The following is a 16,204-nucleotide window of genomic DNA, read 5'->3' as shown; positions in this document are numbered from 1 at the left end:
AAATGATTAGAATTTGACTTTATGCATTTGAAAAATCAAGGTCTATCAGCTCTCAGTCTGTGGACTAGAAGAATGTCTGCAGATATTACTAGGTGATTAGCTAATGTGGCGAAATTGATCTAGAATACATACTATGAACTGAAAACTTGTAAAAAAAAATATTTCAGAAGATGTGCTATGTTACTGAAAATAGTTCAAACTATTTTAAACATTATATTTTTGATTTTTGGACCAAAAAATCAAGGATGGGTTTGTGGAATGTTTATCTGGCTATATCTATGTTACACAACATTCTTTAGAGTCCTTAACAGATACCTAAATGAAGCAGCATGGTAGAAACCGGTTCGGATACAAGCAGTTCAATGAAATTTTACCCGACATGATGAATTAATGAACGAACAACAGTTTTCAGTTTGGCTCACATGAATTATCTTTACTGTTGTCTCTCTAGTATTCTCCTCTTTACAATTTATTGGTTTTGAATGGCTACAGCTATTGTCACATGGCTCTTCAAGAAATAAAAAAGTTGAATAAGTTATAAATAAATTCGATCAAATAGAATTTAATTTATGAAAAAGAGACTATACTGTTTAACCAAAGATATGCTCATAATTTCCAATAAAATATTGTATTTGATGATTTTCAGCATCTGCATTAAGTGGTAGGTTGGTTGTTACATGAGGGAGGATGAACATCATTATTTATTGTTATGTCCATACTTGTTATAATTTCCATTAACTTGTTACCACATGTTTCTAACACAATTCAAGTATTTCATTTAAGTAACTTTCAGACATTTCTTTCTTTTTTGAATTTTCTTGACAAAAAATGTTGTTTTTTTTTGTTTTTTTAATTAGACGAAATGATGAAATACTTGAATTAAGATGATAAATAATACACAGTCTAAAAGGTATGATGTCTGGTTAATGTCTGCCACTCACGAATTCCAAAATATTTCACTTTTCTCTCAATTTATACTTTGGATTGAATCACAAGTATTTAAAAATTTGTTCGTTATTCAGAATATATAAGAATATTCTTTTAATTTGTATTATCTACAAATATCTGAAATGAAAAGAATTTGGTTTTCATATTCTGAAATATTTAATTTTTTGCATGGCAACAATGTCACCTTTTGAAATCTTTTTTTAAATAAGGAGATTTTTTTCCGATATCCTGAAATGTTTGATAGTTTTTTTTAGTTTAGCATGACAGTTGTGTAACCATGACATCACATCTTATTCTAAGGCAAATTTTTTGTCTCCTGTCTACAAAAAACATCGCTGAATAAAAGGGGGGGCAATATATTTGAGGTGTATTAACAGCATGACTTTGTAACAATATAATTATTATGGTGGCTGGCTTGGCATTTTGAAATTATATTGATTTATGGAGTTCAGCTATCATACTTAGCAGAACTGTGTAGCCTATTCTTTTAACAAATGTTCTTTATATATGCAAATTAAATGGGTTTCTTCCATGGTCCTGAAAAAAAAATCCACAAATAATATTTCTGTCACTGTATCTTTTAACACTGAGAAGAAGCTGTTATTTTAAATTTAAAAAATGGTAAAAAATTGTGACTTCGATGTCTCATTGGCACTCTTACCAAATCTTCTTATATCAGGCATATATATTGAGCAACAATTGTAATTTCTTTAAATTAAATATCAGATCTAAAATGCCATTTTTCAATCTTTCAAAATCCATAACTGCTGAACGGTAAAAGTCAAAATCGTCATTATTGAACTTGACCTCCATTTTGTCATCAGTAACAACATATTAAAATTTGAGAAATTTTGGTTGAACAGTTCATTGGTAAATGCATGGACACGACTGGAAATGCCATTTTTCAATCTTACAAGAACCATAACTCCTGAACGGTAAAAGTCAAAATGGTCATTTTTGAACTTGACCTTCATTTTGTTGTCTGTAACAACAAATTAAAATTTTAAAAGCTTTGGTTGAATGGTTCATGAGTAAATGCACGGTCAACATTTGGTTGCTGCCGACTGTACATCCCTAAATCAATAACCGACATTTTTGTCACAAAAATCCGGTTGAAAATTGTTGCAAAAAGAAAACAGTAAAAAAAAAACAGTTATATGAAAATGACTGCTTCTTTAACTCTTGTTATAATTTTATCTTCTAATAGTTAATCTCATCTAATTCTAATTAATTTGTATCTTTTTCTGCTGTGTGTGTGACCTCTGACCTCTAACATTTAACTTCAACAGCTTGGCAAGGTAAGTTATTCTGGTATTTAGATGAATTGTTGTACATTTCCATAGATTAGGATTAGATTTATCGGCCATGAAAAGGCCATAGAACAATTAGTTAGTCAATCAGTCATCTTTTTAAGTTCCCAATGTAGGGTTATAACAGTGTACAGATACACTTTAAAATAAATATATACATGCTCTAAACCTTTAACTGACATTGTTCAAATTTTAGTTATTTCACATTTGATTTTTTTTTTGATAATTACATATTATAAACTTCATGTTGGAATTTGTTATCAAATAAATTTAAGTAGTTTGCCATTTTTGGGTCTTTTCTTAATGATTATCTGAGAAGTTGAAACTGGGAGGCCAAAGAGCTGTCAAACCTAATATTGGATGTCCCTATTATGTGCAAAAGTTATTACTCCAAATTTAATAATTTGAGGTTAACAAATCTGGGATTATTTAATAAAGAAAAAGAATGACCTTTTCACAAACTTTTGTTCGTCTTAAAATATGACAATTTTCATCAAATAGGATCAAATACCGATTCTTATTTCAGATATATATTTGTTTAAAGTTCTATGATTATAACTGCATGTAGATAAATATAAATGAATAACACCATGCTTTATTAATTTACACTATTGCATTTTTAAATATAAATAATTATTATGCATGCAAAGATTTAAATTAAATATTATTAAACTCTGTTCTGCTTGAACTGCATGAATATAACATTGAAAATAACCAACTTGCTTACACCTTGCATGATATATCATATTATAAACACTGTTTACATATTATATGTATAACTGGTTATCTGTCTGTTAGACCTGGTAGGAGTCCGCTAAGGGAGATAACTGACGACTTGAAGCAATCTGTAAAGGGAGATAACTTTTGACTGGTAGGAGTCAATGAAGGGAGATAATTGGGCCTTGTAGGAGTCAATGAAGGAAGATAACTGATGACTGGTGGGAGTCTGCTAAGGGAGATAACTTATGACTGGTCCGTGGTTTGAAGGGAGATAATTGGGTCTTGTGTGAGTCCCTTAAGAGAGATAACTGATGACTTGAAGCAGTCTGTAAAGGGAGATAACTTATTACTGGTGGGAGTTTTGAAGGGAAATAATTTGGCCTTGTAGGAGTCTGCTAAGGGAGATAACTGATGACTGGTGTCTGTAAAGGGAGATAACTTATGACTGGTAGGAGTATATGAAGGGAGGTAATTGGGCCTGGTAGGAGTTTATGAAGGTAGACTACTGATTACTTGCCTTTTTTGTGGAATGATTTCTTTTAATTCCCTTTCATAAAATGTGAAAGTCCCAACAAAACAGATTTTTAGTCACAGTTAAATGGTTGTATTCCTTTTCTCTAAATTACATTCATTTCCTGGGAATTTTTACTCATTTTATTTGAACTTTGTTTTGTTCTACCTTAAAGGCATACAGAGAGTCCTTTGCCTTCACCTTCCAGAATTCCCATTGAAACAATGATAACCAGTTGATATATATATGTAAGCAGTGAAAATGATAAGACATTGGAGATATAAAAGATATCCTATCTTACTTTGGTTTTTTTCTCCCTTTGTAGAGCCTTGTTTGAACGTGAACATCAATGATGTATCCAGTGACGTTGCCAATGCTAAGTACAAGAATGTGGTCTACTTCTTTAAAGATTGTCATAAAGGACAGTGGGTCAGGCAGGGTGAGATATCTAAAGTTTTGTAAAACGTGATCTTTGTTTTCCTCAGGATGATTATTATCTCTGAAAATGATGTTTCCTGATTCCTAATTATATTTTTATAATTTACACTATATAACTAAGAAGATGTGGTTATGATGATTGCCAATGACTGAATGAGACGACTTTCCACCAAAGACAAATTAATGTAGATGTTAAAACAACTACAGCTCATCATACAGCCTTCACAACAAACAAAACCCACACCGCATAGCAAGCTATGCAGGCAGCAAAATGACAAATGTAAAACAAGTCAAATAAGAAAACTAACAGCCTTATTACATACCGGTACATGTACTTCATCAAAACTTGATTCTTAAATCAAAACTTAACAGTATGGCTCAATGTGGCTTAATTTTTTTGTTATTGTTAAGAACATTTGTTTTGTGAGAGTATCATTTGTTTCACTATTTACCTGAATGAATTATTTATTTTGTATTGCAGTGAAGTACTCCCAGTATTTAGATGCCTTTATCAGCTGTTCTACGACCAACAATAACTCCATGGCCATAGCTAAGATGGAGAAAGTAGGTACAGCAGAGAAAGGACCTTCTGGACAACAAATAGACAAGTAAGATACATGTAAAAGTTAAAAATTGAAACTAGTGTGCTTGGTAAAATTTGTCAAAAAGATGAATAGACAACTTTCCAGTTTGATGCACTTCTGTCAAAAACTTTGGTTTTAGTGAACGTCACTCTTGCGTTTAGGTGCGTTGTGACTTCTGTTTCAATGTTGAGCGAGTGGTTGAAAAACTATAAAGCTATATTGTACGAATTATTCGGCAAATTAAATTCTCATAATTGACAATCTGCACGTCTGTCATTAGGGAATTGTGATTAATTACCTACTGAACAAACTTTATTTCTAGTTTATCCTGCACAATGACTATCACTAAGACGCTAGATAAACACTTTATAGCTCAAGGATACAGACGAGCCCTTCTACCTGTTAAATGCCTCACAAAGGCGCGTATAATTGACGAGTTTTTCCGGTGACGGATGAACTAGAAAGTGGTCTATTCTGTGAAATGTTTTTAACTAAGTTTGCTGTATCCCATTCTGGTAAAAAGCTCAGTGAATGTCATATTGTGCGTATTGGTTTTGAATATTACGATGATGGAAATTTTTAACGACCTTGACTGGCTTTACAGCCCTCGCACGCTCAGTACATTACCAGCTTTTGATTAAATTTAAATAAGGTACTTGTGTGTCATAAATTGGAATGGTTTTCTTTTTGTTATTTGATCCAATTAAATATACATATCCATCTGAATGTAACACAAATATTGATATCAATTATACCTTTATTTACGATAAACTTATATGATTTGTATTATTTTACAGAAACAAGCCAGTTAGCCGAAGTATAAGTCGAAGACCGTAAGTTTACAAGTAAAAACAAATTTTGACATACAAATAATAGTTACCCTGGCATTTAGTCAAGGAAAAGAAGTTAAAGGCTGATACATTTATGCATGTGAGACAATAAGAAATCCATCTTGGAAATAAGGGAAGAACATACGTAATACTTTCGAAAAGATGCAAAAAACAAGAATCATGGATGATCTAAATTTAAAAAAAAAAATAGGAAAATTACACCAATTACTTAAGGGCATGCGATACAGTTACAGGGAAGGTAATGACATTGCTAACGTAATTTGTTATTTTCGCAACGTCAAACTGTGACATATCGGGAAAAGATGCATTTTTCGACTGATTTTTATCATTCAAACTGATTTAATTTGAAAACGAGTTCATGGACCCCTATTTTTCAAAACGGCATTTGGTTTCATTTTGCAGGGAGATTATATGACCCAAATTTTATAAAACTGTAAATAGAGGATTTGTTTTAATTGTGATAAACATGCAGTAAAAAATTACGTTTTTTCCTCAATGCATTAACATTTGATAAATATGAGTTATTTTTTAATAAAGAATCGCATATTTTTTTAAAGATATTCATAAAATACAGAATTAACGATTATTTAACAAAAAAACAATTTGTTTTTATCTTTTATAACAAAAAAGTTATGTCTTTCCTTCGAAAAAGAAATTACGGCCACAAATCTGAATTTCGAGCAAATGTACAAAATTTCGATCTCATTTTACTAAAAAAGTAGCACATGAAGGTATATTTTTTATTACATATTTGATTTAATCAGGTAAAAAATAGCCTATTTGCAAATTTTCATGAACTTGTAAATACAGGATCAAAACTGTATCGTATGCCCTTAAGAGTTGCTTCTTGATTTTGCCCCTTCTCTAAAGTGTGAAATTTTTGTGTCCGAAAAATAATCTAAATTGAAAAATAGTACTCACTTAGCTGCTTAGCTAATAAACTAATAAAAGTGGAAACAAAATAATCCTAAAACACAGTTGAATATATAATCAAATCAAATATGTTTATTTCCTAATCAAAGGGCCCTTATAGGCATATGAATTACAAACAAAATGGATAATAGACAAAACATAAATTAAAATACATATTTAGAAACAATATGAAATTTAAACATTATAATATGATTTATATAAAAACAAAACAATAGTACATATATATACGACATTGTCAGTTCAGCAAAAGAAAGATAACTCTTCCCCAAATATTATCATTAAAACCTGTATTAATTCACTTGACAGTATTATTTCTCACTTCTAAGTTTGAAGTTAAAAATTTGCATAATTTTTTAATAAAATTATCATTATCATTTGTCATAATCCATATAAATAGGTTTTGCGAATTAAGTATTCTCAGTTTTGGATATTCCATAAATAAATCATCAAGTAAAATGGTTCTTGAAGTTACATATAGAGGACATTGCAATAAAAAATGGTGTTCATCCTCAGTCACATTCAAATTACAATATTGACAAAGTCTTTCACATCGTGGAATACTCTCTAATTTACCTGACATATTTACCCTGCGTTCATGACGACCAGTTTCAACTCTTAATTTGTGATTACTTAACCTAAATTTAGTAAGAATTCGACAATTGCCATTATTTATAGAGGATAGATAGGTTTCTTTACCAAATGAAAATTTAAATTTGAAATAAGTACTCAATTTACCTTTATCCTGTAAATAAGAATCTCTGGTTACTTTCCAAGTCTCAAGAAAACTGTTTCGGAGACATTGTTTAAGTGATTTTTTAAATTTATATTTACTTAGGGTTTTACAATAAGCCAAATTAAAGTTTAACTTTTCCCCATAAAAGAGTATATTAGTGTACCAGTAATTATTACCTTTGTTTAAGCTATGTAAATGCATATACTCCTTATATGCATTATTCAGCAGGTTTAATGGGGAATTCTCAAGTCTGTGCCAATACATGAAGACTTGTTTTAACATGTCTATGTAAAGAGGATATCTTCCTAGTTCTGTAAGAACTCCTATATTAGTGCACAATTTAGTAACTCCAAGGATATATTTACAAAATTTATGGTGAAGTTTTTCAGACTCCCAATCCTTAAATATATCAAAGAGAGATGATGATTTTCTCTTAGGGGTTATATTAATAGTGCCCCAGTTTTCACAACCATATAAAATAATAGGTTTAATACAATGATCAAATAAATGAAGAAAAGTACCAATACTAGGTTTTGAGGATTTCAAGTCCTTATAGAGCTTAAAACAGGCTTCAAGACTTTTTTGGTAAAGTTGTTTTCTAGCCTCAGTAAATTTACCAGTGTTTTGAATTATAAGACCCAAGTATTTATACTGCTTTACACAGTCTATTTTTTCCTCCCCTATATGGAAGTCATCTTTTATCAAATGTCCATTATTATTAAATATAATTATTTTGGTTTTTTGGGAGTTGACTTCAAGACACCATTCATTACAATAGTTATATAAAATATCAAGTTTGTCTTGAAGCCCTGCTCTAGATTCTGAAAAAATGACCAGGTCATCAGCATATAGGAGACATGGTATCTTTTCGTTATTTAAACAAACTGATTCTGACTTTTCCAGCAAAATTTTTGGAAGTTCATTTATGAAAAATTTAAATAAATTTGGACTTAAAACGTCCCCCTGCCTTACACCAACCCCTGATACAAAGAACTCTGTCATTTTATCATTTATTTTTACACATAATCTGTCTTTGGTATACATAGATTTTAATATTCTATAAAAATAATTATTTATATTACAAAGTTGTAGTTTATACATAATACCAATGTGTATGACTTTATCAAAAGCTTTTCGAAAATCGACAAAACATGCGAATAATTTTTTATTTCCAGTCTTTAAATATTTTTCAATGATACATCTTAATACAAAAATATGGTCAGAGGTACGTGCTTTTTTGGAGAACCCTATCTGGGTTTCATGAATTATATTATTTTCATCTAAGAAAAGGTCAAATCTGTTATTTAAAATAATATTAAATAGTTTTCCGATACTATTGTTTATAGCAATTCCCCTGTAATTTTCAGGTTTTTTTCTATCATCGGCTTTGAATATTGGACAAATAAAACTCTTTGACCATTCACTTGGGTATATACCAGAGGTGAAAACTGCATTATAAAGTTTTAGTAAAATTGTGTTTATAAAAGATTGAGATGCCTTAAGCATCTCATTGCTTATATTATCTAATCCAGGACTTTTGTCTGATTTAAGCTTTTTAAATGCTTTATTTAGTTCAGCTTCTGATATCTTGTTATCTAAATGTGTGAAGCTGGTTATATTACTTTCTAGTAACTTTAATTTCTCTTCAATCTTTTTTATTTGATCATGTTTGTCTATTGGAATAGATGCTAAAGAAGCAAAATATTTGTACCAGGTTTCACCATCAATATTATTTTCTGGCTTATCCGTGTTCTCATTGCGTAGGAGGTTCACAAGTTTCCAATACTCCTTAGGGTTTTCAGTTTCCAAATTTTCTAGACGATTTAGAATTACATTTTTAAATTCCCTTTTTTTATACTTTCTAAGTTTTGCATACTTTTTATATGTTTTAAAAAATGACCCACGAATAAATGGGTCTTTAGGATATTTATTCATCAGTGCAGCTTTTCCATCAACATTTTTTTTTAACGATGTCAGTTCATGATCAAATCATTTTTATCAGTTTTCGCTCTTTTCTTTTTTTTCTTAAGGGTGATTTTACAAACTTTTTCAAACAGTGAATGGATTGTTTAAGTTGCTTGGTTTATACCAGCTGAATCAAAACTTATATCTACTGTTATAAAGTTTTTTAACTCGTTTTGGATAGCGGGATGAGCAAAGGCATTTTGAAAACTTATTAATTTTTCCTCATTCCACTCATATCTTGTTGTGAAATCTTTTAAATTTGAGTTAGTGTTCTCGTTTGTAAATGAGGCTAATAACTTAAATGATAGTTTACAGTGGCAATCGGAAAAAGTTGCCTTGAAATCTGATACACACATATATAAAATGTTACAAAATAATTGTTCTGATGCTAACACATAATCAACTACACTACAACCATTATACTTAAAACATGTATGCTTGCCAGTGCTATTACCTAATATTCTCCCGTTCAAGATACGGATTTGATTACATATACAAAAATCAAGAAGGTCTTTCCCTCTAGAATCTACAGTATTATCGCAGCTGGCTCTTCTCTCATTCAAAATATCAAGGTTATAATTGCTGTTGTTTAATGGAATGTGGTTGGTATTGTCCCCTTCAATAAAATCACAATCATTTCCAGTTCGGGCGTTAAAATCGCCAAGCAATATGATTTCTCCCTTTTTTCCATATTTCTCAATTATGTCTTTTTCTAAGATTTCTATTAAATCAATTGAGCATTTAGGGGCGTAATAAACTATACAGATAAATATGTCTCTCTTAAAGTTAAAAAACTCCTTACAGAGTTTTAACCATTGATATTCAGATGTACCATCATTTTGAAATTTTACGCCTTTTCTGATACTATTACGTATCAAAATGCCTAACCCACCAAAATATCTGTTGTTCTTCGACTTAGTCCTACAAAAAGGGTAATACTGAAAATCTTCAAATGAAACAATTGAATCGTATCCGGCATGTGTTTCTGTTAAAAATATTAAGTCATCATTTTTGAACTCTGCTAAAAAGCTAGGGTCTGTTGTCTTGTCATGATTTTCTGATATAAGACCCCCGACATTCCATGTTGAAATATTCAATGATGTTCTCATTTTAATCTCCCTAAAGTATTAATATGTGATATATAATAAGTTAAATTACACCTTCTAAATTCTATGCAGTTAAACAATTAACTGATTTTGTATCTAGTTACAAATGTATATATAAAAGAGTGTTATATCTATACTTTTTTTTATAATGTTTTATGGTGTAATAATTAAAGATAAAAGTATCTGTACTTTAAAATAGATCTAAATGAAACACTCTTGGTTTTCTACAGTAATAAAAATTTCAATAACAATACTTAAACAAAAATGAAACAAACTAATGTTTCTCAATGAATAATATCTTCACAGATACTAGTTTGTGATATTATTTTTCCAAATACTATTTAGTCTCATCTGTATCCACCACGGCCACGTCCACCGCCTCGTCCACTGTAATAAGGGTTGCCCCGACCTCGATTGCCATTTTGTTTTCTTGGTACACTTGGTATTTTAACTTATTATTTAATATAGACAGACAAAATCAAGGCCAAAACAAAAGGACAAAAAGACAAACAAAAGTCAAATAACTGAAAACTGAGCAACAGGAACTCCTCCAAATTGACTAGCTAAGTGGGTGGGGGTAAAACTTGAGACCTATTGAGTGTCCACTCCACACTAATTAAAAAGAATTATAAATATATTTATACATTAGATAAGACATCAGACAACACATAAAACAATGATTTTTACGTTTTCTTTTTCAGGACATATTTTGACATATCACAAGGAGTCAATGCATTTGACTACAGCCAGAATTTGAACTTGATTGGTAAGCATGTTGTGTTAGAAATAATAGAAAAAATAGGCTGATGAAATCAAAAACTGTTTCCTTGAAATTCAATCAAATTCAGAAGTTAAAATCTCCACTAATATTTCCCTGATAATACTTCAGGTTACTATAAAGTCTGTCATTGGAGTGTCCAATTTCATTTAACATGCAAAAGTCATGTGGTTAAAGAAGAAATTTATGCATTGTTGGGATAAATAATATGTTCTCTCCCTGAAAACATCAAGTTTTGCATGATGTCACCTTGCAGAATCTTGTCCGAGGTAGAAATAGAAATGTATGGTTGAATATTTCAAGTTGAAATCTTAAAAAATCGATTTGTCTGTCTGAAAAACTAGATGCAAAAGAAATATTAATTGTTACAACTTTGTTAACTTTCTCATTGAAACAGACAGCAACTATCACAAAATCTCCTATATTGTATAATATTGTGTTTCCATTTCTTTTACAGCTACTGCTGGTGTAAATCATCACATATGTCTGTGGAATCCTTATGTCAACTCTAAACCTAATGGGGTAAGTTAAACTTCTAGCCTATCAGTCATATTCTGTAAACCAACCTCTTTTTACAATTTCTTTATTTTGCAATAATCTCTTTGCAGTCGCCATTTATATCAAGTATCATTGCAATCATGTGTCTTTCTTACTTTAATAATCTTAATTTTTGTCAGTTACAACCTTTCTACCCTAATTTTCATATCAGAAATTATTACTGTAGGTCAGGTGGTCATATTGTCACATAAAAACAAACTTTAGCTGTTCAAATCTTTGCTTTCATTTTCAGGTGAGGATAAGGTCACATCACCATTTTGGAACAAAATTAAACTGATCAAGATTGTTTCTATTTTTAGGTATTAAGAGGTCACATGGCTAGTGTTGTACAGGCCCAGTTTATGAAGTCCAGAAGTCAGCTAATCAGCTTCTCTAAAGATAAAGTGTTACGAATCTGGGACGTACAGCTACAAGTCTGTATACAGAGATTAGCTGGAATGTTCCCTAAAGGACCAGAAGGTAAAAATATGTGAGGGATTCATACAAAATAAGATTGATTGATAGGGGTTCATACAAAATAATATTGATTGAAAGGGGTTCATACCAAATAAGATTGATTGATAGGGGTTCATACAAAATAAGAATGATTGATAGGGGTTCATACAAAATAAGAATGATTTATAGGGGTTCATACACAATTAGATTTATTGATAGGGGTTCATGCAAAATAAGATTGATTGATAGTGGTTCATGCAAAATAAGATTGATTGATAGGGGTTCATACAAATAGGGGTTCATATAAAATTAATTTGATTGATAGGGGTTCATACGAAATAAGATTGATTGATAGGAGTTCATACAAAATTAGATTTATTGATAGGGGTTCATACAAAATAAGATTGATTGATAGGGGTTCATAAAAAATAAGATTGATTGATAGGGGTTCATAAAAAATAAGATTGATTGATAGGGGTTCATGCAAAATAAGATTGATTGATAGGGGACCATTCCATGTATAGGAAATGCATATTCCTATAAGGACCAGAAGGTAAAAATATTTAAGGGGTTCATATGAGTCGATTGATTGATTGCTCTTTATTCAATGTATAGGAAATAAAAAAAAACAAGACCATAATACAACCGTAAAACTTTTATAAGTTAATAGAATAATGAATGAAAAGGAGGAATATGTCACAGAGAAAACAACTCAACCAAAGTGCAGAAACAACCAACAGTCACCAATAGGTCTCAGGGCTTTCCATTGAAGCCGGTAGCCGGCGGAAATCCGCCGTTTACGGTGGCTTCAAGTGCCGGCTACTTCACTGACAAAAATATCAATTCAAAAAGAAAAAAATATCTTTTTCAAATGTTTACAAGCAGCCGAGAGACGTATTGTCACAAAGTCGCGGTCACGATAAACAAGGATGAAAAGTCAGTGTTTACCTTGGGCTAATTATAGTTCACATGAATTCAGGTCACTGATTGGTTGTCTATTTAAAGTCAGAATGCATCGTTTCTTTTCAAAGATAACAAGAGAGACGTTCCGGTGGCCAGTGAAGGATAACAATAGAGACGTTCCGATGGTCATTAACTCGTTGGCTTTTTTTGGCTTTTAAAACGTGAAGACAATCAGTTTGGATGACAATCTTATGTTATGGAATAATATCAGTCAAATTAAAGAAAGTGTAGTAGATCATATTGTTCAGAATCTGGAAAACAGTCTCTTTTGAAGTTCATTTTTCAAAGGCCACGTGGTGTTCAGAGAATCAAGGTCAAAAACGAAAGTAGAATATTGTCGACTCGACCTCAAATAAATAACATTTCCAAATGATTTATGTATCTGACTTATTGAATAGTTTACAAAAAAAAAGGGAAAATCAGGGGATATATCAATTTTCTGTCAATGCTTGAGAAATAATTGTATGGTTTAAATACGCGTAACAGTCTTTAGAGAGAAAAGGGGGGTCATTTGTTTATAAATGCACGTAGTTATGCAAAATAAATCGATCAAGATTTTTTTAACAAACCGGATTATTATATGAATAAATCTCCTTTAAAAGTAAATGAATTTTAAGCATAAGGTAATGAAAATTAAAAAATAACAAAAAAAAAATGAAATTTCTTTGAGATTTTTTTTTCTTTCTTTAATTTCATACATAAAAAATTCGTAAGGGTTCCACGGAACCCAGTGTCTCGCCTACTTTTGCTGTTAATCACAGGCTCAACAAAAATGAGGAAAAAAATCAATAAAATTATTCCTGTTGATACTATCTTTTGATCGTAAAAAGCTTCTGTCCAGGTTTGGTAAAAATCCAAGATAGTTTATGAATCTAATAAATGTTTTAAAACTTTAACTGCAGACTGTATGTAATGTTAACTGGAAGAAAAAATAAGTCCATTTATAAGTAAAATACAGATACACAGGTACAAAATTTTAACAAAATTTCCTTCTCGATACTAGCTTTTGATCATAAAAAAGCTTCTGTCCAAGTTTGGTACAAATCCAAAATGGTATAGGAAAGAAGAAAGTTATTAAAAAAATTCAAACTTTAACTACAAAGTGCATGTGTTGTTTCCTGGCAGAAAATCTAAGTCCATTTAAAAGTAAAATACTGAAAAAATTGAAATTTATTTTTACAAAATTTACTTCTGGATACTATCTTATGATCATAAACAAGCTGCTGTCCAAGTTTGGTAGAAATCAAGTATAGTTTAAGAAAGTTATTAAAATTTCAAAAACTTTAACCACAGAGTGAATGTAATGTTTCCCGGCAGAAAAACTAAGTCCATTTATAAGTAAAATACGGAAAAAATGGAAATTTATTTTTAAAAAATTTACTTCTGGATACTATCTTATGATCATAAACAAGCTTCTGTCCAAGTTTGGTACAAACCCAGGATAGTTTACGAAAGTTATTCAAATTTTAAAAACTTTAACCACAGAGTGAATGTAATGTTTCCCGGCAGAAAAACTAAGTCCATTTATAAGTAAAATACTGAAAATATGGAATTTTATTTTTACAAAATTCACTTCTGGATACTATCTTATGATCATAAACAAGCTTCTGTCCAAGTTTGGTAGAAATCCAGTATAGTTTAAGAAAGTTATTAAAATTTTAAAAACTTTAACCACAGAGTGAATATTTGTGGACGCCGCCGACGCCGACGGAAAGTAGGATCGCTATGTCTCGCTTTTTCGACTAAAGTCGAAGGCTCGACAAAAATGGTCATTTGAAAGATGAAATTAGGTGCCAGGAGATTGCGAGAATGCAGGATTTTGCTCAATTATACCCAGACCCCCTGCTGTAAGGCACCAAGCTTACAGCTTGGTGGACGTCAGGCTTCGCCGAACGCATGTTACAGCCGCCTATAATTTTAATTCAGCCTTCTACTTCAATTTCAATGGAAAGCCCTGGGGTCTTCAACGCAGCCAGAAAATTCCTCACATAGAGGTAGGCTTCAGCTGGCCGCTAAATAATAATGTATAATTGTTCAGCAAAGAATTTTTCAAATTGAAGTTAGCAATTCAGCATATGGCTGTTTAATTTATATGGATTATTCATAATATGTATTTTTGAAATTGAATACAAAAATATCAATTTACATATTTCTGCTTTCAGTTCACAGTACTCTGTTCTTTGACGAAGGAAAAGATAGGAACGGGTTGGATAGAAATCGTTTGTTCCTGACCTTCAACTATCAGCTGACCTTGTTAGAGATGAAGGCCGAGATCAGAGATAGGATCCTGTCACATGACAAACCAGTTATTGCTGCTATTTACAACGAAAAGAAAAGTCAGGTGATTAATTATAAAAGAATACAAATTTAGGTGAAAAGTTTAACAGAAAGAATTAAGCAATACTTTTAATTTAAAAAAGAAGATGTGGTATTATTAAGAAATAATTGATGCAAGCTATACTTTATTGTAGTTTTAACATGGGAAGGCATAATATTCATGATTATTTTTGCCCAAGCTATAGTGAGGGCTAAAATAACACAAATATAATGCCTACCCATGTTGAAACTACAATAAAGTATAGCTTGCATCAATTATTTCGATTCTGATTAGGACAATTAAGGTAATTTCTATGTCCAATGTCTATAAGTGGAGAGAGTTTGTGTAGGCTCTTCCATGAACCTACCTCTTTTGTTTGTAAACAAGCAAACGACTGGCAACATAATTTTTCAAAAGGAGGGGTTTTGAACAGCCAGCATGAACGGTTGTCGTATCTAGGTCAAATCGAAATATGTCAATTTCAAATTGCAACACATTACATGAGAAATGAATTAGTAACAACATGTGCATCATTTAAGAATTTGGAAGTGTTTTAAGTTAATGAAATATTTTAAACACTTGCCAATTTGATAAAATTCTTTATTCTCCAGTAGTCAATATACAATCATATACGCATGTGCAAACAAATTTTATTGGATTTAGATCATGGGTTTATTCACAAAGCCAAAGAAGCACGTCATATTAGAATTGCCAATGAGGCTACTCTTCACTAGAGACCAAATGACACAAATTAAAAATTTTGGTCACCAGATGGCATTCAACAATAAGAAAAGCTCATACTACAATGTCTTTTTTAATCATTTTCATGCCAAGTTTATCTTTATTTGAAACAAAGATAAGTTTAGGTAATTTTTTAAGAAAATGCTAATTTAAAACCAGATGCTCCCCAGGGCGCAGTTTTATACGACCGCAGAGGTTGAACCCTGAACGGTTGGGGCAAGTATGGACACAACATTCAAGCTGGATTCAGCTCTAAATTTGGATTGTGATTAAATAGTTGACACAGCATAGGTTTCTGACACAGAATGAATGT

At 31.1% G+C, this 16,204-nt stretch overlaps 1 protein-coding gene across 5 annotated transcripts in view; it reads left to right on the top strand.

Moving 5' to 3' along the window:
• LOC134718720 (WD repeat-containing protein 49-like) overlaps window positions 1-16,204 on the top strand; it is a 60,489-nt gene that overhangs the window by 20,474 nt on the left and 23,811 nt on the right. For 4 of the 5 annotated variants that reach the window (XM_063581406.1, XM_063581405.1, XM_063581404.1 and 1 more), the window contains 8 exons: window positions 647-661; window positions 3,815-3,928; window positions 4,409-4,535; window positions 5,309-5,344; window positions 10,801-10,865; window positions 11,335-11,399; window positions 11,735-11,894; window positions 14,996-15,174. In XM_063581406.1, coding sequence (XP_063437476.1) covers window positions 647-661; window positions 3,815-3,928; window positions 4,409-4,535; window positions 5,309-5,344; window positions 10,801-10,865; window positions 11,335-11,399; window positions 11,735-11,894; window positions 14,996-15,174 — 761 coding nt within the window. The remainder of the gene's footprint in view (window positions 1-646; window positions 662-3,814; window positions 3,929-4,408; window positions 4,536-5,308; window positions 5,345-10,800; window positions 10,866-11,334; window positions 11,400-11,734; window positions 11,895-14,995; window positions 15,175-16,204) is intronic. The other variant, XM_063581403.1, reaches the window with a different exon arrangement.

This window comes from Mytilus trossulus, chromosome 5, assembly GCF_036588685.1.
Source record: "Mytilus trossulus isolate FHL-02 chromosome 5, PNRI_Mtr1.1.1.hap1, whole genome shotgun sequence".
NCBI classification, from domain to species: domain Eukaryota; kingdom Metazoa; phylum Mollusca; class Bivalvia; order Mytilida; family Mytilidae; genus Mytilus; species Mytilus trossulus.
Note: the sequence above shows the minus strand (reverse complement) of the source record. Positions and strands in the feature narration are given on the sequence as shown.